General features: G+C 36.1%; 3 protein-coding genes across 4 annotated transcripts in view; 1 reads left to right on the top strand and 2 right to left on the bottom strand.

The window, feature by feature from the left end:
• The window catches only part of LOC124176644 (flotillin-2), a 478,641-nt gene extending 470,782 nt beyond the window's left edge, over nt 1-7,859 (bottom strand). The window contains exon 1 of the mRNA XM_046558208.1: nt 7,290-7,859. Within this exon, the coding sequence (XP_046414164.1) occupies nt 7,290-7,338 (49 nt within the window). The 5' untranslated portion in view covers nt 7,339-7,859. The remainder of the gene's footprint in view (nt 1-7,289) is intronic.
• Nucleotides 7,860-10,036: 2,177 nt separating this feature from the next.
• Nucleotides 10,037-23,121, top strand: LOC124176619 (vacuolar protein sorting-associated protein 54). Of its 2 annotated transcripts, none has more exons than XM_046558159.1 (13): nt 10,037-10,352; nt 11,929-12,319; nt 12,428-12,530; nt 12,614-12,777; nt 14,323-14,522; nt 14,655-14,840; nt 16,029-16,155; nt 16,250-16,492; nt 16,840-17,262; nt 17,346-17,644; nt 19,012-19,229; nt 19,316-19,532; nt 20,728-23,121. In XM_046558159.1, exons 1-13 carry the CDS (start codon nt 10,255-10,257, stop codon nt 20,987-20,989), a joined length of 2,931 nt encoding a protein of 976 aa, XP_046414115.1. In that variant the 5' UTR covers nt 10,037-10,254; the 3' UTR covers nt 20,990-23,121. The 2 variants fall into 2 exon arrangements, with proteins under 2 accessions (XP_046414115.1, XP_046414114.1); XM_046558158.1 differs by having other exon boundaries at nt 12,614-12,798.
• On the bottom strand, nt 21,536-23,137 carry LOC124176649. Its single transcript, XM_046558220.1, has 3 exons — nt 23,015-23,137; nt 21,808-21,983; nt 21,536-21,664 (listed from the first exon to the last, which is right to left on the bottom strand). Exons 1-3 carry the CDS (start codon nt 23,104-23,106, stop codon nt 21,621-21,623), a joined length of 312 nt encoding a protein of 103 aa, XP_046414176.1. The 5' UTR covers nt 23,107-23,137; the 3' UTR covers nt 21,536-21,620.
• Between the last annotated feature and the right edge of the window lie 1,309 nt (nt 23,138-24,446).

Genomic DNA, 24,446 nt, shown 5'->3' with positions numbered 1-24,446 from the left:
TGGTGAAAAAAAATGAAAATAGTTAAGAACTGAGCGGTAACCGGAACTAAAAATTTCTCTCAGTGTATTTTGCTAGTTATTTTGATTTTTCAACTTGGAATTTTAATTAAAATGTAAAGATTGTTGTTGTATCGGAGATGGTATTATCGGGCCCTGAAGATTAGAAAAATCAAAACGACTAAAAAAAAAAAAAAAAAAAAAATCGGTTAGTTCAAAAATTAATTCCTTGATTTTTACAACTCTTCGAAACCATTTCAACTTTGGTTGGAATATATTTGATTTTGGCCACAAAGTATACGTAATTATTTTCATTACTTTAAAAAATGTTGCAATCACTGTCGAAATATGTATCGTCATGGGAGCACCGGAGGATCGGTAGGAAAAATCTGACATGAAATGTATTACACAGTGCAGCGAGAATCGAGCGCAAGATGTTACGACGATAGTCGCGTTCAAATGTCAAGGCCGATATTTAATATCGACGCATTTGTCCGCTTTACTCACAATCGGCCGGGTATACACCGTGTGTTAATAATACAGATCTTTCTTCGGTACGAGTGGATAATAACGGTGGGGTTAGTATAAAATAATCGAAAAAATCAATCGACAGATATATCCTCTTTACATATAGTCAAAGGCAGAGAGACCTCGATCTACTTGTTAAAGAGATTGGCTTCCCAAAAATCGATATTTCGTGTTAATTTTATGTTAGATTTTATGTCAGAAGATAGTCGTTTTCGATCGTCAATTAAATGAAATGAAAAAAAAATTTTTTTTTAAAGAATATTGTAATTAAAAAAAAAAAAAAGATGAATTTTTCTGTAAAAACAACCTCTTTTTTTTTTTTTTTTTTTTTTAGTATACTCAAATTCAATCTTTTACTATGTCAACTACATCATCTTTTAAAGTAAACTCTCAACGCGTTCTAAAACAAACTTCAAGTAACACTCGAGTATCGATAAAATCGCTGTTCAAAATTGAAAATCTAGATGAATTGTCTTGTTCGGAAGAGACTATTTTTCACAGATTCGCTCAAAATAGATTTACTTCGTTCTCGGTATTCGATTCAATACTGCGATTTTGACTTTGTTAATTAAAACGTTAAACGATCCCAACATGATAAAAGAAGAAAATTGTTTCCGTGAATTTATAACAAACAATCGTTTGAACAAACATCGACTACTCTACTTTTGTTTGTTATTTCCGTATTTTCTATACTCGGGTTTCCAATGCACTATAACAACTCGATAAATATACGCCGATCTGCCAATTGTTTAAAAAAATAATTTTCACTCGTGTTCACGTTGCAAAAATAACTTTCACCATGCATTGTGCAAGTACAAGTGAGAAGATAATTTCTTTCAAAGAAACAACTTCGTCTAATCGGTAAATATTTTTCTCGAAAAATTATTTTCATCTCGACGTGATATGCGCGATAAAATTTTTCAAATTAATTGCACTATCACCTTCGGTCAAAAAGTGACAACGATCTGACCCTTGAAATAAAATTAATTCGTACTCTACGACGTTTTTTTTTTTACATTTTCATGGAATATGGTCTTATCAAAATCGGTCTTGCGGCTTTAGGAACGTTCTGAAACCACGTGGGGGTGGCAGAGGAGCGGGGAGGGGGAGGGGGGGGGGGGGGGGGGGTTAACTCGGTGCGGCAAGAAGTTACTTAAGGACTACACGAGGCCACGTGGCATTTATATTCCTTAAGGGTAGTACCGTCAACAAAAAGCAAGTCAAGTTCATTCTGACGCTCATTTGACTCGGTCGGTATTTAGATGTGGCAACGTCGCGCGATGTTTTCACTAAATTCAAGCGGCACGCAAAGCACGGACAATCGCTCGCTTACCAAAATGTCGAGGGTAAAACATCCTCAGACGGTGACGATGCGGGAAAATTGTTCATTTCGAAACGGCCGGAGAGCGATCGAAAAAGTGTGCGGAAAAAGTACGCGGCAGATCCTAACCTCAATTACGATCTACGGCGTTGCCGCGTCGTTGTCAGCTATTCGCAGTTTCTAATTTTCAACGTCTGCCTATCTTTCTTGTCGCACGCTCCTAAGCTTTATTTTCGAGCATCCAAAATTTACGGCAGATATTGAAATATCGTTCCGTGCAAGTTCATTGAAATCTGAACGACAGTGATCACACAATCCGAGTTTGAAATTGCGAATGGCGTGATTCTCCGTAAGACTAAGTGTTGGACACGTGAAAATGAACTTTTCTATCGTGATTTTAATCTTTAGAAAAATCGAATCCAATTACCTTTGGGCCAATGTCTACGAGCATATTAAATTTCATCGATATCCATGCGGTAAATCGTTTTGCGACAGTACTACCTTAACCTTTTGAGGGAAACATTTTTCTACTGAACAAACTTAGAAAATCATAAGTGGTTGGAGGTTTTCGGGGTCACCGATTACGATTCTAAAGTCAGAATTAGAAAATTGAAGATGGCGGACCCAAAATGGCGACTATTTTAGGTTAAGTTCGTGACTTTTCGTTCAATCGGCACAAAATTTGGTATAGAGGGTTTTTTGGGGTCGCTGATTACGATTCTGAAGTCAGAATTAGAAAATTCAAGATGGCGGACCCAAAATGGCGACTATTTTAGGTTAAGTTCGTGATTCTTCCGTTTAATCGTCACAAAATTTGGTATTGAGGGTTTTTTGGGGTCGCCGATTACGATTCTGAAGTCAGTATTAGAAAATTCAAGATGGCGGACCCAAAATGGCGACTATGTTAGGTTAAGTTCGTGATTTTTCGTTCAATCGGCACAAAATTTGGTATAGAGGGTTTTTTGGGGTCGCTGATTACGATTCTGATGTCCGAATTCCAAAGTTCAAGATATCGGATCCGATATGGCAATTAGCATCCAATTTTATTTTGAAAATTTTAAGCCTGCCGAAAAATATGAAAACGATTTTATAAGTTAGTAATAGACCTGAAAAATATATGACAAAAAATTTCAAAGCCTTTCGACACTTCGTTTGAGAACAGCTGAATTTATTCTGAAAAAAACGAGTCTTTTGCGTTTGAATTATGTATAATTAATTATAAAGAAACAAATATCCACTTTTTTCCTCAAGTATCTTTTAGCTTGAACCTTCAAGATACTAGCAACGACTTAGAAGTATAAAGGTATTGGCAATCATGTAAAAACTGCAGGAAAAAAAGGTGGTACATACGTGTACCGCTGCTCCTCAAAGGGTTAAGACTCTTTTAAATAATGCAATATACTTAGTCATGTGAAATTTTAAATTTCAAATAACGCGCCGAAATACAACATTGATCAGTAATAACGCATGAATTCCGGTACAAAAGAGCGATGCACCGTCGAAATTTGAAATCTTTTCACTCGTTTGTTTATTCAATGTAAGAAGAAAAAGGGTTAGTTTGCTCAATCGGTAAGGGTAGAAGTACTATACGACCTTAAGGGCACAGTGTAATATTATTCACAATGTCATTATATCACAGGATACATGACGCTTATCGCGAACTGTACTCTGAAAAGTTTTCCAAACAAAAAGTGCGAAATAACATAAATGGGATGCGGAAAGCTTTTAAGGAGGATACAAAATATAATTAACGATGTAATAAATTTAAAATGGACTTAGGGGGGTTAAAATATGTTGAAAATAATTAGATCCACGTAGTTTATGAACGTTCCCTTTTTCCGAGCTTCAAACTAATTTTCCGAAATTTTCTGTACTTCAAAAACTCGGTGTAGCTAAAAATAACAACTCTACACCTGATGCATCGTCAAAACCGCCGATTATCAATTGTTCCAATGTCAGGAAAGGTTGTCGAGGCACGAGCAGCGTTTCCTTTTTATTATTTATACATCGCGTGTTGCCGCTATGCTATGCGAGGTTGTGCGCAGCTTCAATTCGCACGTCACACTGTAAATTACCATCCACGTTGTACGCACAGGTAAAGGATTTGTCGATTTGATCAAAAATAGCAATAAAAAATGACGATAAGATGCTTTTTTTTTTTTTTTTCATTCGATAATTATCTGGTCGGAGCAGCCATTCCTATTATTATTAATATTGTTGTTGTTGTTGTTATTATTAGATAAAAAAACTGCGTTAACGTGAATTCAAAAATATACTTCGTGAAATGTCTTTAATGGGCCGTATTTTTTTCATCATCACGATGTTGTTTGGTAAAGTTTCGAAAAATTTTTTTCTCATTTCTACACTTGAATCTTTCAAACTCGAATTATATACGCCAAATGTATATTTTTTTTTCCACCCTATCCTTATATGTACATTATAAATACATAGTCGAAAGATAATAGATTGTGTACGTATCAATTCTCGTATTGAATAAACAAATGATAATATACTTTCGCATGTACATTTTGTCAGTACCCACGAACAGATTTCGGGAATATTACTCGAGTCTGAAGTTAGTACCGTTAATGTATCGAAATATAGAAACGAAAATTAATATTTTACACCTTTCGAACAACTGGAAAAGTTGAAATTATAAAATCTGAGTTTGCTAAATTTCAAGAAAACCTAAAGTTGCACAATAACGACTTTCTCCAAAGATGCATCATTATATTAACGTTACAAACTTCAGCCTGATAATATTTCGAGAGTCTAAAATTAGCGAACACTCGATATTCTGCCGTTAATTTTAGAACAAATTTTACGAAGTTATGAAAGTGAGTCGTACATTGTGATGAATTTTATTCAATTTCCTCTAAGGTAGTGATTTTTTTTAAATTTTACGTCTTCGCACGAATGACTTTTTCCCAATTAAAACCATTTGGCGAGCAAAAAATCTTTCTCTTTTTGCTTATATTAATACTGCAATAATTGCAAACTTTTTCAATACGATTTGAAAGCAAACGAATTAGCTGCACTCCACCCAAAGTGAACGATAACAAAATAACCAAAAAATACCGGAACCATGACTCTGGGACGAAAATATTACTCATCTATATATTGATTATTATTTATTCTAAACGAGGTAGTCAAGTCTGTAAGCTAAATAGATCAGTAGTACATACATCTTCCCTATCTCTTCTCTACATGTTATATAAAACTTTATTACTTACGTAAACTTATGTAACTTTATCGTAACAAGGAAAAACGAGTATTTCACGATTTTGGAATTGTCTGAAATTCAGTAAGTCGTAATAACAAAAAGCGAACTCACACTTGGAAATCTTAGATCGTTAAAAATCATTATAAAATTGAGAAAATAGTGATTTTTTTATCCAATGTTTCGTTACGATAACGTCACTAACTTCAACCTCAATAACATTCGCTTACAAGTCGAGAACTACTGAAGCGATTTTGATAGTTTTACTTTCTGTGTGTAGCTACAACGTCTGGCAGGTTTTAGGCTGTATTTCGTTACAACCAGATCAATAATTTTGGAGATATAACGATATTTGTAAGCCAAGTTCGAACGGGATGAGTAACTTATTATTGCGAACGCTGAATAAACTCCATCAACTCGAGGAAAGTTATATTCAAAACGTTTCAAAGTCTCGATCGAGCTGCTTTCCGTGTGCGGTAGTTTTATACATTCGATGAATGATTGTAACAACAAGTATACCAAAAGAACAAATTCATTCCGCATCGTACCGCAAGAAATAGATTAAATGAGATAACGTTTTTATTGCTCTAATCAAGAATGAATGTTCGAGTGTCGTCATCTCTTGAGCGTTCATTGCATGACATTAATTGAAGATAATGTATGTATGCACCCATATGAAGGAAATGACAGTCGTGTGTGAAGAATCAACGTTGAATGAGCAACGACGTCAAAATCAAAACTTTGGAAAAGAACGAAACACTTTTAAAGAAAAATTCCATTCGTGTCATTTGCGCCAATGATAATGAACACGAATAAAACAGCATTCCTACTGTGTAACAGAAATGAATCACAGCGAATTCAATTAACACCCACTAGCTAAGATATTAACGATTTCAGAAATAGTTTGTTAATTAGAATTACGTTAGAAATGATCAAATCCTGGTATATATTCGACTCATTTTTATCACTAACAAAATACCCAGAATTATATTGAGCAACGTCTTAAAAAAATTTGAAACATTACAGTCAAGTTATAACGCGCAAATGTAATCGTTGACGAACATACGTTGTAACGTATGTTGCTTAAATCCAGGACTTTCATCGACTCTGGAGATGACTGTTTTAAAATTTTTCAAGGCAACCCCTTAAGATCTATATGGCGAAAAATTAGCTTATCATTCGAATATGCGCCGATTTAATTCTACTAGTTAATTTAGTAATGATTTTGTTTCACTCGCGCATGTAACACTGGCGATTTTGAAACGCTATCTTCTCGTTTCCTAACTTTTGATCTAGACAGTACCGCCCATGCAACCTTAAGCAAAGGTCACCGCAATTTTACAGTCCAAGGAGGGGGGGATTGTCGGAATTACCGAACGCAACGCAGCCAACATGGTTACGTATATCGGAGTAGAGAGAATAACACATGCGACAAAATAACGAGGCTGAAGTTAGTAACGATAACGTAACAAAATTTTGCGTCTGAAGGGGGGGAGGGGGGGGGGGGTAGAAATTTTTAAATATGAATACAAATTTGCCTTGTTATGATTTAGTACATTTTAAACATTTCTGCAATTGTGAAATAACGATTATTTGTAAACATAAGTCATTACAATAACGTTGCTAACTTCAGTCTCAAACAAACATTGACTGTATTAATAGATGACAACGACGTATGAAGGACGTCGACGCTGCTACGAAATGCAACACCGGATCGTCGCGAGAACTCAAGAGTAACAAGCCATCGGTGTTCATAGCAAATTATCACATACTGACACGGACTGTGAAATGTAGACGTCGGATTGACGGACGTGTATGGGAAATAAATTTGAACATGAAAGACGTGACGTTTGTCGTTTGTTTCTTTGCATAGAAGAAAAAAAGGAATGACATCTGGTAAGACAGAAGAAATAAACAAAAACAACACTGGTAACCCGGAGATTTTGATTTTTCCCTGTTACAGCGTATTAGTCTAACGTAATTAAGAACTAGGTCGGTATAATCAAGCTTTTCAAGCGTCTGGCTGACGCCGTGGTGGTAAAAAGCCGGTGTATTATAACCTCAAAATTGAGCGAAGATTCATTACTCGGCTTGTTTTACCTTCGCGTATAAGATGCAAGTGAGTAAGTAGAGAAATCGAGACGAAACGGAATCGTTACATCATCGGTAATAACCGATGATAAAGTGTATAGAACAGGAAAAAATAAATGGGCAAAATTCTACCTGATACGACGAGCGCCTCGTTCGGTCCGCAAGTGTGAACATTCCCCATCTCTGATTGATTTTATGTGTGTATGATTTTTATAATCCAAATGGAGTGACGGTAGAAGAAACGGAGCACATAAACCCACAATAAACAACACAACAATGAGATCGAACAGTTGTAAACTGTTCTAATAATTATCCCACTGACACGAGACACCGACCAGAGACGACGCGACACAACGATTCACCGACCGACGACACTAACAACTAACTAATTACAGAACGACACTGAACACACTTCACGATATCAGCCCTTTTAATCGGTGTGCCTGCAGCAACCAACCCGAAAGCGAGTGCACGACGAGCTCTAATATTTTCCTAAACTTGGAACGGAAGTAAACATGTCAGAGCAGCGACTGTCGGACGAACGACATCTCACTCACCGTACCGCCGAATAGAGCGCTAGTGACAACGGTTACTCTCTTTAATTTCACTTTCGCTGACCGTATCTATATTTCTTTATTTTTTTTCAACGCGCCTATGTTTGGTGGATGTTTTTTTGTCAATTGTCCAGGCGTCGTATGATTCACTTCTCGTTACGCCTATGAGTGCGCTCAGAAATTGGCTGGCAGGGCTAAAAAGTCCCTAGGACCGAGGCAGTGACTTACGAACTCGAGAGTGCGAAGGAGATGAAAGACTGTTGTCAGTATCGGGAGCTAAGGTCGTGACCAGCCCCCTAACACACGCTGCTAAGGCCGTGTTCGTAAATTCACTGCCAGTACTAAAAATTCCCTAGGACAGAGACAGAGTTGTCCATGAACTCGGCAGCGCAAAAGAGATAAACGATTGCTGACAGTACTGTCAGTCAATTTTCGAACACGGCCTAAAAGTGGTTCGCAAAATGTCCCTTGATTCTGCCGCCAATTTCCATCACTAGTGGCGCTAGTAGTTATCTGACAAGCTTGCGCGCGGTCAGCGAGGACAGCGAACGTGTCAGAAGTCTACTAGCGCCACGCAGAAGAACTAAAAAACGGTGACAAGACGCGTACAATTTTTTAGTATACAAGCAGTGGTGAGTGTCAGGGGGCTGGTCGTAACGCAACGTATCACTTCCTCCGATTATCTAACCGCGCCGTTAGATTGGCCAGAGGCTGTCGTTTTCCCTATTCTTTCTGTTGGTTCGAAACTAGAATCTACGCGCCAAGCTCACGTCCCCGTAAGTTGCTGTATTTTGATTGGTTAAGAACTATAGAGTTTCTGCGCAGTGCGTATTTTACCCTAGCTTTCCTGTCTCTCTATTGGTTGATGTCACCGTCCGTTTTATCGACACTTGTCACAAAACAGCAATTTCATTATGGGTCATTCATTTTATGTTAGAAAAGTCCACAATTTCATCTTCAACTTCAAAAATACAATACAAAGGGGTGTGCTGAATTGTGCTTATGTTTGGGTTACATTGTGCCATAAATCTCATATGCCGAAATATAAAAATTACTTTATGGGAATTTGTGATCTAAGTTTGGTGATTTATGGGACCTCATAACCATTCAATTTGCACGGGAAGGAAATATCATTAATCTCAATAGCAAGAATTTTATCACAGCTTATGAAAAAACGGAAGCACACCCCTTTATATTGTATTTTTGAAGTTGAAGATGAAAATGTGGACTTTTCTAACATAAAATGAATGACCCATAATGAAATTGCTGTTTTGTGACAAGTGTCGATAAAACGGACGGTGACATCAACCAATAGAGAGACAGGAAAGCTAGGGTAAAATACGCACTGCGCAGAAACTCTATAGTTCTTAACCAATCAAAATACAGCAACTTACGGGGACGTGAGCTTGGCGCGTAGATTCTAGTTTCGAACCAACAGAAAGAATAGGGAAAACGACAGCGTCTGGCCAATCTAACGGCGCGGTTAGATAATCGGAGGAAGTGATTCGTTGCGTTACGACCAGCCCCCTGACACTCACCACTGCTTGTATACTAAAAAATTGTACGCGTCTTGTCACCGTTTTTTAGTTCCTCTACGTGGCGCTCGTAGACTTCTGACATGCTCGCTGCCCTCGCTGACCGCGCGCGAGCTGGTCAGACAACTACTAGCGCCACTAGTGGTGGAGATTGGCGGCAGAATCGAGGGACATTTTGCGAACCACTTTTAGCAGCGTGTGTCAGAGGGCTGGTATGAATTATTCGGTGTATTCTATTATATTATAAAGTCAAAAATGCCTACTTGTATTTTGAATTTTAAAATAATGTCAACTTAAATCAAATACCTAACAAACAAAATCAGTCATTTCTCTGAACTCCTGTCACCTCATCGACTTATTGTTCATCAAGTTCCAGTCATCCTCGAAAGGTAAGGTAAGTTTTTACTTTATTATTCTGACGGTCATTCCTTTCCCCGTTTGTGTGAAAACCGCGATTGAACATCCATTGTCCACTGCATTTCAATGCCTAGTCGGTACCTGCTGACCCAGAACTACCGACGGTGCATCGGCCTGTACTTTCAGAGCATTTTTCACAGTCCCCACCATCCAAACATTCTGATTGCCTTGCAAAGTTTAGTCGACTAATCAAAATTCTCGGATGGTGGGATATGTGACAAGTGAAATTACAGAATCGATCGCTAGATCTAGTGTCTAGCATCTGGAATTGTCGGGGAGTGATGTTGTGACGTCACAGTGCAATCCACCATACTTTATGTCATAAATCCGTAGTCTATGCATAAAAGGATGACGTATTGCTAGCAGTTTACATCGGTTTACATCACGGCGCCGAGTCCCGTCTCTTTCTAATATTACGTCCCAGACTCCCAGTTGAATCCGTGGAACGGCTGTCATTAGCAGCTGGATGCTGATGGCCTGCGTTGGCGTTTGATATCGTCAACTGCAGTGGTTTACGCGAATTGAGCGGTGAAACGGTGGACGACAACACCAGTCGAAGTGATGGTGAGCTGAGCTGACAGGTGTGATAAAATGGCGAAAATAATAAAGGCACCGGAGGTTTCCGCCGCGTCGTTTTCCTGCGAATATTGCCCCAATATCACCTTCAGATACATCGAGGACTTCATAAGGTAGGTCCCGACTCCACACCTTAGTATTTTCGACTTATCTGGCCACGTTGCGTCTCACCGCGTTATCATTGCCACTTTCCGCAAACATCAGCTGACCTTGCCGCCGTCATTGCCCGAATGAATTCTCCCCTATTAATCTGAGCCCGTCTTGTATTGTTGGTTAAAACTTCAAAGGTCTTACTCAATGTTCAGTATTCATCTTTCATCTATTTAGCGAGATGCTTAAATAAACTGTCATATGTTTCCATCGGTCACTTTTCTTCTCTCATCATCTGTCATAGTTGAGCCAACTTTCAAGCATTGATATTGTTGTAAATTATGCAAACAATCTTAGCACAACCATCTACTTTGTTTGCATTAGCGACTCGCTTTAAAATTGCGGTGAAACTGTAAAATTTTTTATTTCAACGACTTCCTCTAAATATTCCATCCATTAAAGACGACTCGTCTAAAGCAACGACTTATTATTACGCAAATTAACATAAGCTATTGATCTAACCAGACTCTTGTGGTAGTAATTAAATGCTTACGTAACTCCTTTTCATCGCGCTACCTGGCAGTAATTATTTTTTTTGTACTCCTAAAGATTAAAATACTTCGAAAGATCCACGATATGATATCTTTTCAGTCGCTCCACACAATTTCAATTCTTCTCTTGATTTATCACATAAAATTGTATGTCAAATGCTTGAAGCACTCGGCAGTTGTTCAGTTGTAACAAGGTTCAAGAACATTAAACATTGCAAAAATATCACCAATACGCTATTTCACAATGATTTTGATATTATTGAGTATTTAGATTGTTAGACTTCATGTTGTTCTATTTCAGTTGCTTAAACTTCACATCCTCCTAAGACGGCGGATCAACGATTTTTCTTAAAATTGCATTGTTATATCAACCTTACCAACTTAAACAATACGAATTCTCACAGCTAATTGTTGCGATGAAGGCAAATTGGCCGATTTTGGTTGGCCAGTATCAAAAGTTAGGAAAAGAGGAGAAATCCTTACAAAGATCATTTAAACAATCTCCGGTAATGTTATTTGCATAAATGATAGTGAAGATGCGTGATACAACATCCGTAATTTCAAAGAGAAATGATTCTGAGCAATTTTTTATAACATAAGCTTAGATATCAATGATTTGAGTAAAATTTTTGTACTCAGAACGTTCAAAATGAGTAAACTGTGGTGTTTATCATTCAATTATGATGTCTTGGCCTCATTTTGTTCTTCGTACAGATTTACAAACTAGATAAAATTAGATTTATGTTAGTACGGTAAAATAGATGTTCGTTAACAACGACATTCGTGTGTTATATTTATATTATCATATAAGAGTCTATCTCGAATGTTGACTAGACAATTTGTGAAAATCTGGTAAGTGACGAAAATGAGTCGAAACATGTAAGAATCGCATAAAAAACACCAGAGTTTATTAATCATTTTGAAAATTCTGATTCTAAAATCTTTTCTCAAATTGCTCGATATCTCTTAGGTTGTGCTATTAAAATTTGCTTAGTATCGTATGTGTTATATAAGATACTATATAAAGATGATGTATATTTTATCTTAGACACTTGAGAGAGCAACATTGCGCAAGAGAAGGTGGTTCATTTGTTTGCCGTTATGGGTATAACAGTGTATGCAGCAGCCTTCCGGTCGAAGGTGTTTCGGATAAGGATTACATAGCCCATGCGACAAAACACGCGACGATGCAGCAGCAGCAACAGCAACAAAAGAAAAGCAACGGTCAAGTAACCGGATCGTCTCCGTCGTGGACCATTTATTCAGCTGCGCAAAACTTGCCTGCGGTACTGAATGACCCCAACAAAGGAAAGCAAAGTAATTTTCTCACCAAGACATGGGGTGATGCATTTGTTGAAAAAGTTGATATACCCAAAAGTCCGTATCTGCCTGACGTCTCTATGCAGCACTTCGACAATTATATGAAGAAGATTGCACGGGTTCGTATAATCTTTTAGAGATAATATTATCGTCAAGTATTTTGCGAGAAGTTCTTTCTCCCTGATTATTTTCCTGTACCGCATATTCACTTTGCATTTCTGTTACAGAGATATCGTAAGCATTCGCGCATGAACACAAATTCCAACAATTCCACCTCGCCAAACGAGTTGTTGCAGAATTTTCCCAATCTCAGGAAAGTCAAGTCGCTGGGTAAGCAAACATGAAATATACGCTAGTCTTGTAACCTGAACAATGGCTACGATGAAAATATTGATTCTTTATTCGTTTTGCAGAACGTTCTCAATTCGACTTGTCGAGCATACCAAAGATCTTTTTGATGCCGCATTTGGACCTTGCTCAGAAGGAAAATTTCCTCGCTGTATTCCCGTTCGCTAAGGAAGGACTATTGGATGAAGATGGAAACACAGCCAGCCATGCTAAACTCATGCAAGAGAAAGTATGGACACGACTACACTCCGTAGGCCATTCTATGTACTTTTTATGTTGTGTGCTGTTTTCTATGTGTACATCAGGGTGTTTAGCGTCAGGGAATTTCCGGAAAACCAAGAAATCTCACGGAATTAGATGCAGTCTGGAAAATTCAGGGAAATTTCGGGGGAATCGGGCAATTTATCCCGTTATTACCGCTCCAAGGCAAATATTCTAGTCAATATGTACTACATCTGTAGATAGCAAATACGTACAATCATCTATGCATATAAATTAAACTTGAGTTTTTATCAAATTTTTATTAAAAAAATGTTAAACTTCGCCGATAACCGAGTATTGAAACCAATTCACAGTGTTCGGTACATTTTCCTGAATTGAAAAAATGGCTAGGTATGATTTTCTCTTGTACAAATACTTGTACTGTGATATTTTCTTCAGACAAGAATGAAGAATGTTTATTCATATCTTGATTGGATGTCTAAAAAAGTGGGTGAATATTATCAATATATGTTTTAACAATCAATTATTTAATTTGATTGGAGTTTGTTTCATTCAAAAGTGTGTCGGTGGAATTTACTTTAAATATTTTTTAATTCTAATCAATTGATGGGAAGCATTATTGTCGACAATAACGTCAACCATTTCGCTTGGTGACAGGTTTTCCATTCTCCACGTTATCGGGGAAACGGCTTAATCGATTTGCCTGAAATTTGAAAATGGTGGCCATCTGTTTTTGAAATTCGATTTTATTGGTCAAAATTTTCGTTTTTTTAAGATTCAAATCAACCAACAAGAATTACGAAAATAAAAAAGACGTTGATTCGTAGCAAAGAACATGAACATTGCTAGAGTACTGTCTCCAAATTTGAAGTGAATCAGTTGAGTCGATTTCGAGATATTGTGGGCACGGCAAAGAAGGTATCAATGAACGAGATGATTTAAATTCAATAACAATGCTTCCTATCGATTAATTTTAATAACAAAATATATTTACATGAAGCCTTCCCTCTACACTTTTGAGTTTAAAAAAAAAAAACCCAATCAAGTTGACTAATCGGTCGTATATGTATAAATTCTCAAAATTCACGGACATTTTCAGTCATCTACCGAAATATTTCACCCCCTGGAATTAATTTAAGAAAGATTGACTTTTTTAACTTGAATTCAAGATTTCGTACATGTATAATTCAATGAATTTTCGCGTTAAAAGTGAGTTTGTCGATACAGGTAGTTAAAACGCACCTTGTAAAAATAAATATATTTGTCCAAAAAAGCGAAAAACGCCAGGAAATTTGATATGCCATTGAAGCCTAGACACTTTGCATAATTTATATCGATTCAGAGTCAAATTACATGTTCAAAATATTTCTTGTCACATTTCAATCACCGGATAAAAATTGTGACCTTCACTTTTAGATGAAGATAAGTTGCATCGGAGAACTCTTGCTTAATCAATCTCAATTTCAAACTGTCTCCATTGTCTAAAAATACTCTCTGTTTAGTAATAGTCCATTTTCTGTCATTGAGCCTTGACTGTTTTTCTTGGTAACAGCTCAGCCATTATCTGGACATCGTCGAGGTTCGAATAGCAGAACAGGTGGCGTCAAAATCTCAAGCATTCTTCCATGCGATGACGTCGCATGATGCTCTGATGGAACAACTGACCCAAACAATCACAGTTTTGAAAGCTTTGCGAGAAAATATTCATCAAATTGACAAAAGCCTTGTTAAGGACTCCTTAGAAATTTTACGGTGGGTCTAGATTTGGCTTAAGCAAATGCGAGACGCTCTTTCAAAAACACATAGCAGGATTAGCTTAAAAGGTACATGATCAAGGAATTCGTAATAGTTCGGTCTCTGTAACCAAGTTTTAAACCATTTCAGACTGGAGCGAGCGAGGTGCAACCACTTGATGGTCCAGGAAAAGCTCAAACTTATGTCAACTGTCCACCAGACGCAGCCTATGATACAACTACTTCTCTCCACGCCCGATTACGTCGCAGCTCTTGATCTGATTTCCACCACGCAAGAAATCTTACTGCAAGAATTGAACGGTGTTCACAGTTTCAGGTAATTACGTTACTCGTAGAATATTGATTTAAGGAAGGTTAAGGCTGTACTTCGCGTCTGAATTGAAATTTCTAATTATCAAACCTCTTTCCAAAATATCGATGTGTTGATCATTAAACGCTGGAAGATTAAAAACAATAGATAACTTAACCTCTGCTGAATACCTTTTTTCGGTTCCAAAATTACAATTTAAATATATTCGAAATCTCATCACAGATTAAGTTCAATTAAAGAAGAAACCTATGGGAAACAATGAAAGCACAAATATTGTTTACGGTTTCACATTAATTCGAATCCTCGCAGCATTTAAATAGAAATAAATGGATGCAGATTGGATTGTTTGAGATTTATCAAACTTTCGAGTAAAACAAATTCTCAATAAACTGCATTACATGATGTGAAAATCAATTCGAATTAATCGTTTTACTGTTTCGAATGTGTGTCAATGATTTCGGTTTCTTTTCATTTTGCTGTGCTTGAATTTTAAGGCTATTTCAATTTGATCCAATTTGTATTACACATCGAATTTCGATTCTATGCGTTTTTATTTGATTTTTTTGTAAAAATCAAAAAATTCACTTAGAATGGATCGAGTGGAAGAAAACATATTATACCTCAGTAAGTTAGATTCGTGTAAATATCTGGCAATCTGAATTTCACAAAGAAACTGATAACGAGATGTAAAATTGAACGGAATTAATCGTTATATTGTTTTGAAAATGTGTTTGATTTATTTTAATTTAAATTTTTATGTTTAAATTGTAACGCAATTTCAAATTTCCATTCAATCCAATCTCTGATACACAATTTTGTCTCTGTCCATTTTCGTTCAATTGTTTTGTACAAATTCAAATTCACATAAAATATTCCAAAGAATACGTCGTAATTCATACATAATAAACAGCAAGAATCCATATCCTGAGATACATATTCAAAACGGTGAAACAAGAAATCTGGGTTGATTATGACATCATGCGATCAATTGTCATGTGAAATTTGGATTTGCTGGTAGTCAAAACAATTCTGTTTCAATACGTTTTTTCCTTTGCTGGTCAAGTTTTAATTCAGATCGTTCATTCTTAAGGAAAAATCTTTTAATTACGTAATTTTCCTAAAACTAACAAAAAGTGAAACATAGGTATTCGGTAAGTGTGATGTTATTTCATTATATGCTCGAAATTATTTCAGGCATTTCAGTTCGCAACTCACTGAAATGGAAAGACTTATCGACAAGATGTTGTCAACTGAGTTTGAGCGCTACGCAACAGCCGATTTAAACAGGCCCTTGGGAGGAGAAAACGTAATTCTTGACGGGGTGAGAAAAATTACAATGTAAAATACATTAATGTCCATGTTACCAGAAAATTCTTGCTGGTAAAATAACTATACTCAATTTATTTTTTCAACAGGACAAACTGGTGTCGATCATATCGGGCCTTTTGCGGCAGAAACACTTTCAGTTTGTCGATACGTATAAAGAAGAAGCCATTATGACTGTGAGAGCTGTTACCAAACAATGTGTGATAGAAGCTTTGGCTGCCAGCGACTCGTGCAGCGACCATCTGGAAGTTGGGAGTCTCTCTCTCGTCGAAAGACTGTCTCTTTTACACAGCACCATTCAATCCTTCACCTTCCTTCTCCACAGAGTCAAGGTTCGCACGATCTTATGCTCGTAAATGAGGATCAAATAATTCTGCCAACTTGCCACACATTTCATGCGATTTCACTCACAGTTGGCCGCATTTTAGTAATATTTGAACATCATCTCTGTGAATTTTTTTCAATTTTTCCGCTGAAAACATCTTTTGCAATAAGAATAAAAATATAAGCTCTATCGCATTATACAAATTTCAGTGAAAATCAACATTTTTTTTTTTTTCTATTTTGTACAATCAATTCTTTTACCAGTCTTGCCTAATCCAAGGTATCGGAGACGGTTCGACGAACGGGGTTGAATTGATGGGGAATACCTCCTATATAAGTAATTTATTAATTTCAGGCAGTACACGATGTCATTCGCGATACTTCAGACCTGGCAGCTGGTCAGACCAACAATTCAGTGGACAGTTCTCTGACGGATTGTCTGCTTTCTCGCGATGAACACGTTCGTGTTACCAGCAAGCTATCAGACATGCTAACTTCGGTTTGTGAATATTGTCACGAACGATTGGGCCACTTGCTTTCTACCGCTGCGAGCGAAAGGGACAAATCACAAAACGAAAAAGACAAGCCAATGAACGATACCGCTGTTAGTAAGCAAATAGATAAAGAAATACAGAATTGGAATGAGAAAGTTCACTGGCTTAGCGATAAAGCAACCGCTCTACAAGTCTGTCAACTCGCTTCTATGGTCGAAGGCTTCACTGTAACGTGCGAAAAACTCTGCGGAAAACAGTGCACAGCTTTGCGGTCGGCGTTTAAAGTGAGTTTTGTTATACGAGCAGTGCCTTTCAATTCAGCAAATCTTAATCCATACGTAATTTGCTACTGTTTTTCATCCATCAGGCACAAGCAACTAAATTTGTCCAGCGATTTCACGCTGAGCGTAAAACGAAATTGAGTCTTCTTCTAGACTCGGAAAGGTGGCGTCAAGCGGATGTTCCAACGGAATTTCAGAATCTAGTGAGCCACGTGTATGAAAATAAATCTTTCCCAACAGAGTCGAAATTGCGCGAGGACACTGAGAAGAGCAAAAAGAAAGACGCGGCTGAACCAGTGTCTAACTTCATCTTTGTCGGAGATGAGAAGTATGCCGTGGTCGGAACTACCCTAATGCTTATACAAATGATTCACGAATATTGCAGGTGTGTTGTGTGTTTAATTAAATCAAAAGTTAAAACAAGAGAAAAAGTCATTCCAAAAATCTACAGCAGTTTTATGTGCGCCAATGATGCTTAACAGGACTAAACCATCGTCTCTAACATACGATAAGAGATGAATTTTATCAATTTTGAATAACACGAGCTAAGATATCGACGATCTGAGAAAAGGTTTCATATTTGAAACGTTTAAAGTGATTAAACTCTGTTGTTTTTTATTTACTTAAAATGTTTTTGAATTTATTTGGTTCACTGTAGAAAATTCCGAAGATTGCCTGAAGAAAAAACGTCTAGAGTGTAAAAGAATAGATTTTCGTCATATTGGGCGCAACGTATGCTCGAATATGCACCATTCGTGGGCGTAAAATTCAAAGTTGTTAAAATGCGTGATTTAACGTGAAACAAATGATTCAAACAAATGATTTCAAATTCAAATGAATATAACACTATCCTGACACGCGTCGCACGATAAAATGACCACTGGTGTGTCTTTACAGTTTGTGTCATAGTGTCATAAGCAGAAGCTTTTAATTAGTTATTTCGACGATTTTTAATAGCCATTACGGAAGGTCAAAGTGTAAGCTGATGATTTTACCCCTCCGAAATTACTCGCGGCTGCCAATAAAAATGCGAATTACATCCAATAAAATTTACTTTCGTTCAATAATACATATTTTTATTTGGCTTTATTCAATAATATTGTTTTCTGTGATTAGTATTTTGTTTTTCAATTTTCACAGAGTATTTTTGTCTCTAAGACACCCTGATGAGAGCTTCGCCCCTTGTATCCCTTCCTGCGCCCCGACTATGCGGTTTTCGTTCTTTTATTCGTTCGAATTCATCTTCCACCAAGTGCTCCCTTCTTCTTCCCTCCTAACTTGGTTGCATATTTTCCATCTACTGCGATGAAAAATATTATTCACACCATAGGCGTAAAACTTTACACCCTAGGTACGAAAATAACTATTTTGTAAGTATGGTACAAGAGGTATTCGTAATGTTGTCTTGCATGTCTTGCTCGCAATTTTTTGGGATCTGGTCAACGAGAAAAATAAATCCAAAAACACTAGAATCAGATTAAAAAAAACACTGAATTTGAATTGTTTTGAACCTTTTAAATATAAAACGTTGAAATTTGACATTGTGCTATTTGAATTTGTTGAGATTCGTTACTATTACACAATAGGGATGTTTCAGTCTTGCTCACTATCATTGTCACAAATAACACTATCGGAGATTTTTTAAACAGCTTCTCTCTCACTTCCTGACTGTTGTTTCAAGCAGTTGAGTCTAGATTAATCTAAAAAACCAAATTTTGTTCCAAACCGTAATGACGGAGATCCTCGTTTCAGCACAAGCAACGAACTAACAACGTTGTCAGGAACATTGGGAAGACATTTGGCCGAGTTGTTGCGACATTTCAACTCTCGCTGTTGTCAACTAGTCCTTGGAGCTGGAGCGATGCAAGTTGCAGGATTGAAGACCATCACTAGCACGATTCTTGTGCTGGCCAGTCGGAGTCTGCAGTTGCTCTTGTGGTTTATGCCATTCGTCAAGGCTCACTTCCAAGGTTTGCTTTAAAGAACCAACTAGATCGCTGTGATCCTTATTCAACAAATACAGAATGCTGTTTATTCTATGCAACCTGCCCAACAGTTTTGGCCGATCACGGAACAAGTCGAGGAGTCGCAGGTGCAGCAGCAGTAAGCGGAGGCGTGGCTTTGTTGGACAGTGTTGAAAGGGATATTCGAGCCCACGTCAGAGAAATCGAAGGAAAGGTCTTGACCATCGTTGGAAGCCTCGTTGGGGCGCAATTATCGCACTGGACTGCCAGGCCGCCGGTTCCATCGCAACCGTTCAAGAATATTTCAAGGTAGCAAAATTCCCATTTACCAATATTTTTTCTCACTAAATTGTCTGGGAATTTTGGAAAACGTCGAAAAATTTCAGCAAATACTCGCAGTTTGTCGTAGAAATTCGGCGAAATGAGGTGTTCAATGGGATTTTCCAATTTTTCGGTTATTGCTGATAATTCAAGTTGGATCCTTATAATTTTTATCGCTCACTCAAAAGTTTAAAGAAAACATTTGCACATTTACTGAGTTCACTTGAATATCAGTGTTCATTCATATAGATTACAACGATGATATTACTAACAATGTGATTGTGAGTGCTTGATAATGTATGAGTATGATAAAAAAAAATCGCTTGGAGAGTCTCATTTAAACTAATTTAATCACGTTTAAAAAAATTTTTCAATAATTGAATTTTAAATGTAAAAAGACCTGATTACGTTAACAAATTCAGAAAAATAACATTATCCTATCATTCGTTACCAAAAAATTCACATTGATTGTCCGATTCGAATTATAATAACTTGTGTTATATTTCTGAGTGAACTCTCCGTAGATCGTCAGAATGAGATTTTGGGTAACATTGATATATTTACCACTGCATCATAATCTTATCATCCATAGATTGTAACAATTACACGTGTTGGATTTCTTTTACCAGCTGATTAACATAAGAAAAAATCTGTCTCAGACGATCTATAGCGTATTCAATTATGAATATAGTAAGCTATTATTCACTTGAATCCAGAAAGTAATGTATGTATTATATACAAACTATACATTTTGGTCCAAACAAAAACGTGATATGAGTTGAAATTCAGTGTTGCATTTTGTTTTTTCTAGGACACAAGAGAGTTTGCTCCTGAATTGTAAATTGATTGAATGTGGTTTAGTTACACCTTTTCTTCATCTTTGTATAGTTATGTTTTTTTTCGCCACATTTTTGAGCTGTCTCACATATACCATATATAAGTCGACTAGCAATTACGATCTTCTGCTTACTACTAGTGGATCATTGTATCCCAAAGTTTAGAAAAGTCTAGAAAAAGTGTCGCAAAATGCGATATGTCGATGCATGAAGTCAGAGAAAAAGTTGAGCGTGATTGCGGTCAAGAAAACAAAGAAAAGTCAGTGAATTTTGAAATTCAAATTAACTGGTCACTTTGTTCTCAAATTACTGTTACGTCAAAGCGTTAATAACGATTGCTTTTTCAGACACGTGGTGAAACTGCACGAAGCTGTTTCCAGCATACTGCCTTCGTCGCAAGTGGAAAGCCTTTATCGCAGTGTAAATACAACACTGAAAGAGAAGCTGAGGGAGCAACTTGTGAAAATGAATATCGTCAATAATGGCGGACCGCAGCATGGCGTTGTTACTTCAGAGTTGACTTTTTACCTCGAGGCATTGAAAGCTTTGAAGGTTTTACCAATGGAAGAATTAAATGACGATTGGATGAATGCTATATGGACTAGATAACATGCAGAGCGTGTTGTTTACTGCATTTTGGAAACTATGCAGTTTTATAAGCAGAGGTGACTACGAGCATCCATAGTTCTGATCCAATTCATCATAAATTTGATGTGACGTGACGTTGAAGAATGCGCATTCGTTCCGAAAAGTATCGATGAATCAATTTTACTCTGATCTTGGTGCTTCGTCATGTGGATTAATATCAAACGTGGAAACCGAAGGAGAGATTGATGTAATTACTCATTTTCTGGGGGACTGTGAACTCAAACTAACCCACCGTTACCGCAAACTCTGTCTGGTATCTTTGCTTTTTCATCATAGATCCGTTTCCATTAATCATTATCATTATTATTCAGGGTAATTTCGGTGAATACAGAAATTTCTCGTCAAGTATTGCAATTAATTTTATTTCAGGCATTTATCTGTATACAAGTCTTTAGTTAATCTGGTTCCACTTTAAAAAAGAAAAGGCTTGTTTTCGGATTATGGGATGGAAGAAAATATAACGACTGCTGAAAAGGAATTGATCTGAATTTGGTCTTGGTACAAATTGACGATTTGAAAAAGCTTCCAGGTTTGAATATTCTGCTGGCATACAGCGGATTCTAAGTGCCAAAATTTTCAAAAATTTTCAATGTCACTTGCATATTAATTTATTCTTTCTCTTCGTGAACACCGTATCTAAAATTAAGATAAATTTCAATTGGCATCCTATTTGGTCATAATGGTAGAAACGGACTGTTAAAACAGGCTTCCACTACCAAGTAGTATTCTCTAATTTTTTTTCGAGTACCAAAATTAGGTATGAAAAGGTTGTTTGTCACCTTTTTTCTTTGTTCCACCTTCATGCTTCTTAAAGATGAGATCAGGTGTTTCCGTTTGTCTGCTGAGAGCTACCGATGGAAATCCACTGGTTGAATTTCCCATTTTGTGTTCCATAGTATTACGTTGTAATGGATGAAATTCACTCAAGACTTGCTGTTGCGATCGCAAATCGCGTCTAATATTAGAGAGAGTGCAAATTCGAAAATTTTAATATTCTATTATTAGCAAACATTTTATTTGGTTGTGAGCAATGACGTTTTACTGTGATTGAAATGATTATTTCAAATTTTTCAAGTCGAAGTATTCGCTCATGTACTAAAAAAAAAGGAGAAGAATAAGATAGGAAAACAGAATCAATGTGCTTTTATTTAAATTATTGTTGTTATTATTACTATTGTTGTTATGATGAAAGGTAACTATTAGAAAATGCTTTTCTTTCCATCCTTGAATTTGGTTGTTTAACAATGGTATAATTAAATTTTAAAAAACGTGCAATAATTATTAAAATCGCAGTACAAATTATCTTTGAAGATGGTATACACAGGCTTACCAAGAGACAGCCATCTTGCGTTGATAGATTTCGAGACTAGTCTTGAACTCTAATATTATAAACTCGCTTGTGCCAATTAAAACGAAATAGTCAAAGCATGAGCCTAGTTGACTATTTGTATCGAGATTCATCCTATGTAAAGAATAAAAACGAAGGCAAAACAAAAAAGAGAAAACAGTTCTTTATCTATAATGCTACAGAGAAAAAGTTTACAGAATGAGAAATTAGGTACCTGCATTAAACATTTTTCAATTTATATTAGCGAAGACGTGAAAAAAGAAACTTAGCTTTTTTTTCTACACTTTTCTTACACTTATTTTACACCTGCTACAACACAGGTGTTTAAATTTAATTAACGCACTAAGAAAAAGCCTTAACCAATTACTTTTAAGGGTGAAAATTAAAAACGTACATAAAAATAGAGCGAGCAATCTTTGATATACCATGGCTTTAAATCTGTAAATGACTGCAGGCACTGTTGCTAAACATGTTACAAAAAAATCGCGTCCGATATTCTGATATTAAACTAGCGAAAAGGTTAAAAAATTTACCTTCTACAATGCATCCAAATCACATTCCGTGACATATTATGAATGTAAATAAAGTTCATCTTGTACAAGGTGCCTCAGACTGATCCGATAATTAGTGATACGTACCTGTGAATTATTGTTCGCTTCTCAATTACACCGCGAAGTTTGTAGTCGAAGGACCAAAATATCAACAAGAAATTAATACTAGTTCTACACATTTCTTCGTGTTATTTCAGCATTGAAATTTACCTGGAAACGTCAGGGATATGATCAAAAATTAAAAATTTAAAGTGTAGTGTATACAATTTTTCAGAAAACTTCACTGCGATACGATTAGTGAATTTATTACTATTATTTGGTATCTTTGGGTAGGAGAAATAGAAAAACATTTTTTTTTTTTTTTTAATTAGTAGGAATTTTAGAAATGTAACTTTCTAACAACACTGATTATTTTGACTTATAAATTTCTGTTAGAAAATATCTCATGTAATGTAATATTGTGGATTTTGCATTTAGAATATTGATCCTTACGCTGGTGTCTCACTGGGGTCGCTGGAGACCCCATGTCAAAAATCATTGCCTAGAAACGGAGATATCGATTGAAAGGCCTTGAAAAAATTCTGGGATACTCTTTGACTATTACGTTTCACGGAAGATTACATAAATTTAGCAAAACGAAATTATGAATATGCAAAAAAAAAAAAAAAAAAATCATAAATCAACAATATACCAAAAAATTAATTATTTTACTCAGAAAATCATAGCTTACTGAATTTTCAGTATTTTGAGCTGAAAATTTACCGAGTACTTTTCTAGACAGAGATAATCAAGAAAAAAAATATGAAGATACTTGCACGATGAAAAATAAGTATCCATTTGAGCGAGTGAAATTGAATTCTTGGGAAAAGAATGAACTAATGACTTTTACGATATTACATTGTTTATCTTGGATCAAATCAGATTATTTTTGATGTTTTTCACGTAGAATATACGGTGAAGATGCAACGGGGTCATTTTTACCCCGGTGTGGAGCGTAAGGGTTAATACAATAGCTTAATAAACCGGTAGACAATTTTGATATCTAAGTCGAAAGTACCTAAAATTCATGATATTTGAATGAAAATTGTGAAATGTTTATCCATTTATTTTACTCAAAACTGGTTTGACAAATCATATATAGTTTTTTTTTTTTTTTTTAATTTCTTACATAAATATATTTAAATTACATGAGATCAGAAGATATATGTAAGAATTTGAAATGTTTAATTTTGGTTCGGCGTGATCTGAATAGTTGATTTACTGTCGCACCCATTTTTTTTTTTTTTTTTTTTTTTTTTTTTTTTTTTTTTTTTTTGCTAATGTACGGTTTTCTAATTAAAAATTTTCAGTGCAATTTTTGAGTACATATTATCAAGTCTTTATGAATTACACATTAAGTGGCATCAATAATTACTTGGTACTACATATTTTAGTTTATCCCACCATTTAATTATTATCACAATTTTGATTCTGCTTTATCGTTATACAATTTCTACTTAAAGATGGTACAACTTGTATT

The sequence above is a fragment of the Neodiprion fabricii genome, chromosome 2 (genome assembly GCF_021155785.1).
Source record: "Neodiprion fabricii isolate iyNeoFabr1 chromosome 2, iyNeoFabr1.1, whole genome shotgun sequence".
Taxonomy (NCBI): domain Eukaryota; kingdom Metazoa; phylum Arthropoda; class Insecta; order Hymenoptera; family Diprionidae; genus Neodiprion; species Neodiprion fabricii.
The sequence above is the reverse complement of the archived record's forward strand: the minus strand, read 5'-3'. Positions and strand labels throughout refer to the sequence as shown.